General features: G+C 37.3%; 1 protein-coding gene across 3 annotated transcripts in view; it reads right to left on the bottom strand.

Moving 5' to 3' along the window:
- The window catches only part of SNX13 (sorting nexin 13), a 112,283-nt gene that overhangs the window by 90,210 nt on the left and 9,944 nt on the right, over positions 1 to 12,129 (bottom strand). For 2 of the 3 annotated variants that reach the window (XM_085050858.1, XM_085050856.1), the window contains exon 3: positions 414 to 519. In XM_085050858.1, coding sequence (XP_084906984.1) covers positions 414 to 519 — 106 coding nt within the window. Of the gene's footprint in view, positions 1 to 413; positions 520 to 12,129 lie in introns of those variants that run through there. The other variant, XM_085050857.1, reaches the window with a different exon arrangement.

Genomic DNA, 12,129 nt, shown 5'->3' on the forward strand with positions numbered 1-12,129 from the left:
TTTTCTTGAATTATCATTACTATGACTCATCAAAACTGTGTAAAATCCTACTGATTTAACTGCTGAAATGGCAATATTTCTATTACTACATGAAGAACAGAGTGAAATTATCTTTTAAAGGAGGCTAATTAGGAAAGGTACAAATTTCCATGGAAAAAATAATTGCTTTAAAGTAAGTTGGTAGTTAATTTTATACTCTTCTACAGTTTTAACTGTCGTGCTCATTCCCTACCTCTCATATTCTGTTAACTCCCTGAATTCAGACTACTACAAAAGCATGTTAGAAACTAGTCATCGATAACAAGAAATAGACTGTCAGAAAGATAAACTAAACTCAAGTCAACAAAACAACTATCCATCTTTCTCTCATTCTCCCCTTGTGCTAAACAAAATTATTATAGCTACCACTGTACCTTTTCCAGTGCTGCAGAATTCCTCCAGAGTTGAATGTCTCCAAATAGATTTCCAAATGTGCTAACAGGAAGCCTCATTCTTTGAGCAGACTCGTTTTCCATGTCTCTGATTGAAATTTAGAAAAAAAATCACCCTGTATTCAAAAAGAACAAATGAGGTTTAAAACCTGAGACAGCTTTCCCTGCTCTCCTTTAAACATCAGTATAGAAACACTATGCTATCTCCTGTCCAGATCACTGCTCTTAGAATTAGGCTATCCATTGCACTTATCCTGTGTTCTCTGTTATGAAAATGAGAAACTATAATAGACCTTATCTGCCTGTTAGTTGAAATTATGACAGGTTTTATTTTGACAGGACAGTTTTGTGGATTGATTCTCCTTTTTTTTTGGTTTTGTTTCTCTGATTGATTAACAATTTGTATTTATAATTGCTATGAAATGTGACTATTTTCCCTTAAATGTTTAGGCTTTTAACAGGTCCCAGTGCTATTTTAAAGATATTAAAGGTGCTGGTACATAAAAATTCAAAAAGATCTTTTGAAAAACATGTTTAATTCCAAAATATCCTTTTTGAACAATAAATAAATATTTGAAACATGAGAGACTTCAGCTGTTTCAATAAAGATGGACCTGAGTATTTCCAAGTTCTTGTTTTAGATATAGAATACAAACAGAGGTGGAAATGTCTCTCTGAAGCAGCGGGAGTTATCAGGAAAACACAGGCTTCAAACAGAGAAAAATCCAATCAAAATGCAGTTGTTGTTAGCCTTACAGAAAAGCAAAAGTGAATTCCCAAAAGAGAAGAATCTGGGTTGTGAATTGGGCTGCAGCAGTCTATCACAAATAGAGGTAATTAACAAAAAAACCCCAACATCTGAGCTAATTCAAGTATTAGTTATGAGAATATTTTGACTCACTTTAAGAAGTGACTGATCTTTTTTTCTGGAATTATGCATTTACTAATATTCTCTGACATCTCAGGAACTGCTCAGTTACCATCAGCATCCAAACATTTCTGAATTCTGTAGTAGTTGGGTACTTAGGTCTTCTGAACATTTCAACCTTAAATCAAAATCTCAATGATTTAAAGGAAAGTTATTTTGCTGAAATAAAAGTAAGTATTATAACACTGCATCTGGCAGCATTATAAAGAGGAGTAGAGGCAACCTTGGGAGGTGATCTAATCAATCTGTCTGAACAGAACAGGAATTGTGCCAGATCTCCTGCAGTTTCTATTGTTGTTAATTGATTCTAGTGTGATGTTTGGCTTTTTCATAGCAGCATGAAACTGCAAACTCATGCTCACTTCCTAATAGGATATAACTCTTCGCTCTTGTTTCAAATTAACTTTACTGGAATATTGTATTTTTGTGCTCTTCTTGCCCAAGCATAGTTTTTTTACTTTTGTAATTGTATTTCATATTTTTTAATCAAGTTTCCCTGCTAATCTCTCAATATGAATTTGAGTTCTGCTCTTCTCCTTCAGCATACTTACGGTTCCTTTTGGGTGTGTGTTTTCCTCAGATATAGTAACTCCATTCCCTCAGGTCCTGTCACTGGTCACCAAAGAGAAGACATCAGTGTCTGTCCCTCATCTTCCCCTCATGAGAAAGTTCTAACTGCAGTGAGATCTCCCCTCAGTCTGCTCTGCTCCAGGCTGAGCAGACCAAGTGGCCTCATTCCCTCCTCGTGTGGCTTCCCCTCAAGGCCCTTCACCATCTTTGTAGCCCTCCTTTGGACACCCTCTAATAGTTTCATGTCTTTCATATGTTGTGTCACCCAGAGCTGGCCCCAGCACTTGAGGTGAGGCTGCCCCAGTACAGAGCAGAGCAGAGCAGAGCAGAGCAGAGCAGAGCAGAGCAGAGCAGAGCAGAGCAGGACAACCCCCTCCCTTGCCCAGCTGGCAATGCTGTGTCTGATGCCCCCCAGGACAGGGTTGGCCCTCCTGGCTGCCAGGGCACTGCTGACTCAAATTCAACTTCCCACTGACGATGACCCTCAGATCCCACTCTGGGGTGCTGCAGTGTCTTGTTCCCCGAACTATCCATACATGCAGGGTTGCCCTGACCCAGTTGCAATCTGGCACTTGCCCATTTAACTTCATACAGTTGGTATGAAGCATTCCCCACCCAATTCAATTTACTTCTTATTTAAAAAGCCTTCACCACCTGGACTGCTCACTTTTTCCTCACTGCATCACTTATTCATGTGTGTGAAATACAATCTTTGGACAGATCTAATGACTTGTGGAAAATGCACATTGAATTACTGCACCATGTTGCCACAGTCGTGTAGTGTTCATTTCAGAATACTTTACACTTTGGGTAAACTTGCATATCCTGAGTTATTTTGTTCATGGAGCTGAACATTACAGAAGAAGCCTTATGAGAAAACAACAATGAACAGTACCATTTAGGCAAATGGTTAATTTTATCTTTGTTTTGCCAAGTCACAATTCATTGTCCTTCTTGATGGTGCAAAACTAATTGGCTCTTATCACAGTTACATTACCTCTAAAGGCAGATAAAATTAATGCAAAGTAAACATCACCATGATCAAAGACAGACTGATTAAAAAGGAAATAGACTCAAATGAAGTTGATGCTGAAACCTACAACAGGCTCTCTCAGAATCATAAAAAAAAAGTTTTTCATGTTATAGGCTACAGCTCCAGGTCATTATTTTGCATCCTTTGCTTTAACCTTGGGTCACCCTTAATGCATCCACTCTGCAGTGATTAATATGACTGATGAAAATAAACTATGGAAGAGCAATGCTATATTGCATGACTAATTACTTTATCAGGTTATTTGTTTACAGTTTTTAAAATGTTTTTGTTCATATAAATAAATCAAAGCCTGTTCAGCTCTGTGTTGTTTGTGAAACACTATCATATCTGACTGTGATACTTCCAAGGGGAGTCCATCACTTCCAAGAAATCATACTTGGAACTGCAAAATCTCCAGCCTTTTATTTTCCTCCCTTCAGTCCCTTTTATATTTGCTGTGTTTGCAGGAAGATCCTGTTTGAATGTGTGCGTAATGTAATTACTGTCCTCAGAGTTCACACTGGAACAAATTTGTATATTAAATTCCTTCTAAAAAATCTCAAATAACTTTGGCAGTTGCTATTGAGTCTGAATGAAAGAAGGCTTATTAGGCATGACCACTGAGGGGTCAGGATCATCATTTGACTTTTTACATTTAAAAATTAAAATGCCTGTCACTTTATTTAATTCCAGTCTTCAAAGAAGAGTGCAGAAACATTCTTGGAAAAACAGGCATTTACACCTGAAGGAAATAAGTTATATTTAATCAAAAGTTGCAGTTAGTTTTATGTGAAGCAGGTAAAATTCCAGAAAAGTTGAAAAAATATATACATTTACATGGGATTTGTATTTGAAGGCTTGACAGTGACTCTGTACAGGATAATTGATTTTAGAAAATATGATTCTTAATTAAATAGAATGGCTTAGTGACTGTTACAGGGGAAAATATCCAAGAGTTGTTAAAACTCAGAGAAGCAGGATAAGTTCAGAAATCCTTGTGGTCTACAAGCTCATACACTGACATTTAATGACCAGCCAAATATGTAAAAGACTACAGTAAAGAGGAAAGAAATTAATTGTTCCCCAAATGAACTGCTGATTGTACAAAGAGTCTGGAACTTAAACTGTGAGAGAGGGTGCCCATATGAATGTACTCATGCCTGGAGGACATGAGAAAGAGAAGCTTCCCTTCAAATTATTTCTGGAGAAAGCAAAGCCTATCTCTTTCTTACGACCTTCATCACAGAGAATCCAAATAGGACATGTTGTTATCCAGTAAAGGATATATTGGAGATAACAGGTTTAATTGGATGCATATATATTTTGTATTTTCTATAATATTGAATATGTGTGATATTAAATGCTTTAAAGAGAATGTGTTAGGGCATTGATGTGGGTGCCTGAGTGAATCCAAAACATCATGAAAAGTGGGGATTTGGAGCTTGCATTCTACATATGACTGTAGGGAGCAATGGAGAGAAAGATGGAATTGGGGGAATGAAGAAGTTACACAAGGAATTCAAATATCCATACACAATTTTCCAGAGGAACAGCCCATAATTATTTTAGGTGAATTCGGTTTATTTTATATGTAACTTTTCATAACCAGTGCTTCAAACCACAACTGAGGTATGCAGTTTTTTATGTTGTTTTACCAACAGCTTTGTCTATTTTCATATAATAAGGTGGGTGGGTTATGTTGCCATCAGTAAACCAATTGTGTTCTGTATTGTCAAAGACAGAATTAATATATAAATTTTGTGCAGGCAGTCTGTAGGAAACTATATTGTAGGGGTTATCCTTTATAAGTTGATGGTCTGCACAATATTCACTCATAGTTCCCAGAAACTCAGTGTAGAGGCCATATTGTCAGATAGTGGCTTTGAAGTTTGGTTGGTTTTTTTTTTGCTAGGCAAAAAGAATTGTTCTTTTTGTAGGTAACAATGAGTCACCAAACTGCCTCAGCCCTTCTGCAAAGCAGCAGCAGAGAAAGTTTAAATTAGACAAGGCTACTCTTGTGGTAAGGATTACTAAGTACTAAAATAGATGTCATGGGAGGTTGTGTAATCATCTCCTTTAGAGGTTTTTGAGAGCAACAGTAAAGCAAAACCTCTCTCAAGTCTGACAAGGCACAGCTGATCTACTTTTCTGTGATACATATTTTATTTTCTAAAATCCAGCACATAGAGAATTTTACAGAAAATTAAATTCATTACATTTAATATTGGTGACATGGGGCATTCAAAATATTCACTTTCTGTTTATTACCTTTCCCATAAAACCCTCAGCGCGTGATAAAGATGAACTGAAATCTTGTATCCATTTAATTATTTTTCAGTTAAATAGTTTAATCTTAGAGAGAAAAACTGCAGAACAGAATTAATTTGTTGCCAGTGTATTTGTATAGGCATCTTTTTATAGTCACAGAATACCAACATCACTGTCTTTAAGAACAATAAACAACCACAGCTGTGCTCCCTGCAGTTGAATTAGTACATAGAAGTTAAAACTTTTCTCAAACAGCATCTAAGTCATCCTGTAATAAGGGAATTAATGTGGAACAAACATAATCGAAAAACATAGCCATTTGAGATAAACATGTTTTCATTTAAGTGTTTGTTTATCTATTTTTGACCCATTCTGAATCTGAAAATCTTATTGTTGTCTTTTTACATATTTCCCAGCTCTTTTGCTCTTCTACAACACATTTGTAAAGATTAGAGACCAAGCCTTTCACTCTCTTTTAATCAAGATCAAGATCTTTATCTCACATGGAGAAGCTTTCTTGCGAGGACATTCAGCTGAGGCCTCTGACAAGCACCAAAACATCCTTCCTGTAGCTCTCCCAACAGACAGCTAAAGCCAGGCCCTCTGTGCTCCTCTCATGGCCATTAGCTTACTGGCATCATTTCACTTAAAGTTAGCATCTTTGTATCATAACAACACAAGAGAATGCAAAGCACGAACAATATAGCAGTGTTTTGTTACAAAGGACAATTGGAGAACACTGAATTTCTGTTTGAATGATTTTTATGTGCAAATTCATGAAGCAAGTTTCCCATATCAGGTATATAACTAATAGCATTCCAGCATTAAGCCAGTTTCTAGATGAGAAAAACTGCCTCTTTTTTCCTTAGAATGTATGACTGTGTCACCTGCTCTTCAGTCACTCAAGGAGAAACAAGTTCCACAATGTTATTGTGGTGAGGGCAGGTCATCTGGTTATTTTTAGCTGGAGCAAACTCCCACAAGAGGAAACATTCCTTACCTGCAGCTTATTAGCATTCAGAGCTGCACAACTCCATCCATTTGAACATCAAAACAGCTATTTTAGTCTTATTTTCACAACCAAATGCTTGCTGTTCAGTGTTAAGAAAAGGGTGACTCAGAAAAAAGAGCATAATATGTTTCTGATCACAAAAGCAAAATGCAAGGACTGATTACTAAAGTCTCTGGCAATAGACTAATTAGCCCATAACATAGGGAGAGCTACTATCTGTCATTAATGACTACAGCCATTAGAACTCCCCTGGGGTAGGGAATGGCATTTTCACTCTATTTTTTTAAGGTTTCTTTTCATCTTTTCATATCTATGTAGTTAAAATTTTGATGGAAACTAGAACTCAAGTTCAATCCCCTTAATTTAAGTCTAGTGAGGATGACATTTTAGGATACACAGGATCTTTACTGATTATGCTTCTTGACCTGGACACCTGCATAGGTTCATGGACCTAACAGTTTCTCTTTCTCCTACTTTGCTAATCAGACACAAGCACCCCAGAGGGAATTCCAAACTAGCATCTGAAAAGGTTTGGAAGTATTTATTACATTTTAATACTTACATTTTAATACTTACATTTTATTACATTTTAATACTAATTGCATACCTTTACAAAGTAAAGTGTGGGAATGTTCTCAGGAGGAACATCTCAAAAACTCCTGCTTGCTGTCATCTCTAGGATGTATTCCCACTGCAGGGAATACTGTCTGATTTAGTAGACATGTACAAGGAATCATAAAAACAAAAAGATGGAGGGGAAAAATCAATGCTCTGTTTAATTGCAATACTGCACTGGTGTTACAGTTGATTAGAAAGATGAACTTCAGTCAAATTTTTAAGCTGTTTGTTGCTTACCAGTAGAGAGCAGAACTTTCTTTCCTTCCTTCCTTCAATAAGAAAGTCAACTTACTTAAAATTTGTAAAATATATGCTTTAAAAAAAAAAAAAAATTCAATTCTCCTTACAGATATTTGTTGATAATACTTCTGACCATAAATTCCAAATGTTTGAAACCTGACATCAAAGGGGGTCTGTCATTCACGTTGAATTTGCTGAAAATTCAGAGCACTGCAATTTACACAGACTTCTTGAGGTCCCAGTGTGCTGCTGCCATTTGCCATTCCCATCCATTTTAAAGATTCCCTGAAATTTCCTACCTCTTCTTGTACACTTCCATGTCAAGAGCTCCCTTACCCTTTTTCCTAGAATCTCAGCCAAGTATCCTTTTTTTTTAACTTGCCAAGCTTTCTGCATTTGTCCTAGGATATTCTTTCTTACCCTCATCCCACAGAAAACACTTCCATTCCCTCCTCTTAAAAACGCATTTCTCTTTTCCAACTTCCCTCTACCATTTTCTCTTTTTTAGGTCATTCAGGATGCATCTGTCTTCAGCTGCAAAGGCGTTTGGAGCTGCTGGAAATCTGACCTCAATGTCAGTATCTAAATTTGCCCTGTATTTTTAATATTTTCTCATCCAGCTTCTGCTGACCCCGGCAGCCACTTAGGGGTAGAACTCAAAAGTTCTGTAGTGTGATGTACAACAGAGGAATCAGAGGATGTGAGTAGGAGGCTGGCTTTGCTAAGCAAGCAACATCACTGAAATACAAGAATGTTGGAAAGTTCTCAACACATCAGGGATATATAATCTGAGACAAAAGAAAAGAATCAACCTCACCCAATACCCTCATTATAAATGGCTCCAAATGAGTCTGATTTATGGACAGATATTAACTTTCAGCAAATCTAAATTAATCAGAAGTAGCAATTTCGTATGCCCAGATAAACAGATCATAGACCTGAATCAGTTACTTACTTGCTTCATGAAGTAAGTTTTCCATTGTTTAAGGATACCCCTAACAAAATGTACTGGCTGCCAGTATCTCAGTGTAACTGAGACTTGTAATAACTTGTAAAAGCTGATAGAGGCATAAATTGGTTTTCTTCCTTTAGGCATCTTCTGATGTCTTCCCAAATGCCTTGCAGCATTCGTGGATGTTGGAGATGTTGGGCTGTCCTTTTCAGTCACATTTAAGGAAAATGCATTTGGATAACAGCAGTTAATAGTTTGTGAGGCTTTTCCTATTTCTAAACTGACTCTCCGGGGTTTTTTTGAACTGCAACAGATCTTTAGATTGACTACACAATATGGCCATCATACCTCTCATTCAGGTTTGTAGTGTGGCATCACTGTGGACACCCATTGTGCACAATTAACTGTGTGAGAAGGAACCACTAATGGTTGTGATTTGAGAGTAAGAGAGCCTTGACTTCCAGCTGAAGAATATAATGTGTAGGAGTATTGCAATTAGATTGGAACAGGTGGAGAAAGTTACTTAGTGCAAGCTCATGCTCTTTTGTCCAGCAAATCTTTTTCTTTTGGCTTCCCAATCCATTTCTTAGACAAACTCCAGTCAGGAGGAAATGTTTAGTACAATATTGGCCCCTCTAACCAACAGATGAAGAGTTTACCATGTTTTTCCTCAAAAGCCCTGTGACTGCACAGTACAGATGTTCCAGGTGACAAACTGTTCTCACCAACAGTGCACCTGGCAAGGGCAGGCCAGGCAAGCATGAGCAAGTCAGGACTGGGGACCCCCAAGACTTGTCTGCATGCAGTCCTGCTGCCAAGTCTCCACTGCATCCACCATGTATGAAAAAGTACCAGTTCTAGTAGCCACACTCTCCAAAGAGCAGATTGTTGTTGAATTTTGTCAATGTTCCTGTTAATAAAATTTAATTGCTGGATTGTCTTTGGTAAATAAACACAGAAAAAACATGACTGCTGCCAGGCTGAGTTAAAGCAATACTGCTGGGGAGTGTTTGCTGTGGTAGCAAGGAGTTTTAGTGCTCAGTACTTCAGGAAAGTACAATTAAGTCATAGGCCTGGTAACAGCTCATGTACTACTGAACCATTAGGGTAGTTAATTGGTTATGCATTGGTTGCAATCCTGACTACATGGACTGTTAATGCCCAAGAGACAGGTCTCATTTCCCTCATCCAAAACATTCTTTCAGTTCTCAGGCCAACAGCTTCCATTATGGGATGGGGGCATATCACCAACAGCTCCCATCTCTATCCCATATGAATGTTTACGGCCGTATTAGGATGACTATATGCACAGATTAACACTATGTAGCATTTATCCATAGTAACAGAATGGCAAATACTGAGTTACTCTTCCCCCTTTTTGACCTAGGTTTCTATTGTGATATTCAGGAGAGTGCCTATCAAAACCAGCTTGACATTAAGAAATTTTCAGTGGTGTCAGTAGACATCCTTTCTGTTAAATTGCTATTGGTTTCCTCAAGCTAATCATTCTTTTAGTCTGAAAAGTTCTAACTTCTGTCACTGGAAAAACACTGAAAAGAAAAAAGGAACAAAAAAAAATCCTTAAATCTGACTTTCAACCCCTAATGAGAAGAGAAAAAAATAAAAATCTGTCATCTCATTCAGAAGAAAGAAAAAATGCTAGCTTTTTTAAAGTGAAATAAATGCTTTCTCTAAACATGATCGCAGTTGACAAAATGCTGGATGTTTAGGTGGCAATTATAGCCCTTTCAGAGACTGTCAAATCTTGTCACAACACATGTTATAAATGAGGACAGATTTAGACATCCTTTCTGACAGTTATGTGTAGGATGTGGATGGTTGGCAGTTAAATTTCAAATGCAGGGAAATTTTCCTTCCAATAAATCTTTGCTTGTTTATTAAGAGGGAGTTGCCGTGCACTGAATCTTGTATCTACCATGTGCAGCTTTTCATCCTTACAGCTTTTGACATTTCACTTTAACTTTCTTTGTGACAGCCATCTGAACATTGTTTTAGGTAAAAAGTAACCTACGGTGCTCTGGAGACGTAAGAATTCTTTTGGTGTTTTCATACTGAGATGAGAGTAGGAAATGTGTCGTATTATACACGGATGGATAGATAGCAAGAAAGCAAATAACTGAGACTGTAACAATGCTGATTGAAGGGAGCAGCTTCATGATGCACACAGAAAATGGGATAATGCACTAGCCCACATTCATCATGTGAGATGTGCAAAATGTTGATGAAGTATTAGTAATAATAATGTGCATCACAAAGCAAATTCATGTGATGATAAACTACTTCATGTGTCATTAAAGGCCAAACCTGACGTGGATTTCAAACTGTTTTTGATGTTAAGAGGACAAATAACATGGGGAAAAGAGAGGTAAGAGGAATCATATTGCCACGGGCAAGAATCCTGGCTGGGTCAGACAGAACTTTTTTGGAAGCTCTAAAGGTGAGCATGCTGGAGCAGCCTCAGTGTTGGGATGAGTGCAGCATAAGTCTTGTTGACTGCAACTGCCTAAATCTGCTAATCAGCACAGACAGTAAAAGCTTTGCATTCACCCTTTCTGCAAAGGTTGACAAACAGGTGAGAAAGGGAGAGGCAACACCTCCCACTAAGGTAATGTCCAGCATTCATTGCATCATATACAGTTAGTGGAGAGAAGGCAGCTACGGCTCCTTTAGTATCTGCTCCAAAGGCCAATAATCCCTTCAAGCTCCCAGAAGCATCTCCTCCTGAAAGAAACTGCTAAGAGGAAAAAAATCTGCTTATCCATTTTGTAGTCCTCTCTTACTGGAATATGGCACATTATAGACTAATTTTTATGAATGGCGGTGTATAAAACCCCAGTGAATAAGTTAAGTGTAATGCCAACATTTCCTAGAGAGAGTGAGGAAGAGATGTAATCTATGATATCAGGACCTTGTGATTCTCTTATTTAGCTATAGTAGCAGTTTAGCATGAGACAGTTATTCACGTGCAAACTGTTAAGCAGATCTATGAGTTGTTTGCTGGACTGGGACCAAAGTGCTCATTGCGTTGGAGGACAGAACCCATAAACTGGAACACTGTGGGCAGCTATACCTTTTGCAGAGCTGAAGTTTTAGCACTTTCTATTTTCATAAGAGTGACAGTGTTATGTAACTAGCATATAGATGAACTTGTGTTCATTCCTAAAGATCATAAAATATTCAAAAATATTTGTGAGATTCTATCTTAAGTAATACAGCTTAAGCCCTCGAATTCTGAATGGGTAGGTCTCCTGTTTCTGTCTGGTTACAGACCATTCACTTAGCCTTAATGACATGCATTCAAAGAAATGCTTGCTATTTCACAAATGTGAAAATAAATTTACTGTTTCTGTGCTCCAAGACATCAGCATTTATTGCCTCATTTGGGAAAACAACAGCGTTATTTGGTTCATTTATACTCTATTCAAATAGTGCTTTGAGAACAGGGACTGGCATCTTGCATCTCAGAGCTCTTCAGGAATAGGGCTATATATTGCCAGGTATCTTCCCTTCTATTCACTTGTATGAAAAAATGTTAGGGGGTAAAATTATACAGGATGTCTCAGGTATACATAATTAATTTCCCCACAAACTACTGAAATGTAACATGTCAACACTTTTTTTCTGTTTGTTCAGTTCCTTACTCAGCTGAGTTTGTACGTCTCTTCTTGACTTTATAGGTTAATTTACTATGTGTGAATAAATTCTACCTGACTATCCATGAATAAATTATAGTATCTCTTCTTCACTCTTCTTCACAGTCATTTAACCCGTGAATCCTGGTTGGCAATAAAATATTGCGAAATGTTTGTCTGTTTGAAATATATTTCTGACTATTTTTGAGGAAATGTCATATTTGCATGCATGCATGCATTCAGAAATAATAATAAAAAAAAGAATTAGCTACTTCAGAAGTAATCTTCACATTATTGGATTGCTATGGGAGCACACCATCTAATTGTACAGCTTTAGGCAGTAATTCTGATTGTGAAGAAGCTTATCAGAAAATTAGAAGCACCAACAATTTCAACTATTTTTAGTGTCAGAAAACTAATCTTT

The sequence above is a fragment of the Lichenostomus cassidix genome, chromosome 2 (assembly GCF_008360975.1).
Source record: "Lichenostomus cassidix isolate B80296 chromosome 2, HeHo_3.0, whole genome shotgun sequence".
Classification (NCBI taxonomy): domain Eukaryota; kingdom Metazoa; phylum Chordata; class Aves; order Passeriformes; family Meliphagidae; genus Lichenostomus; species Lichenostomus cassidix.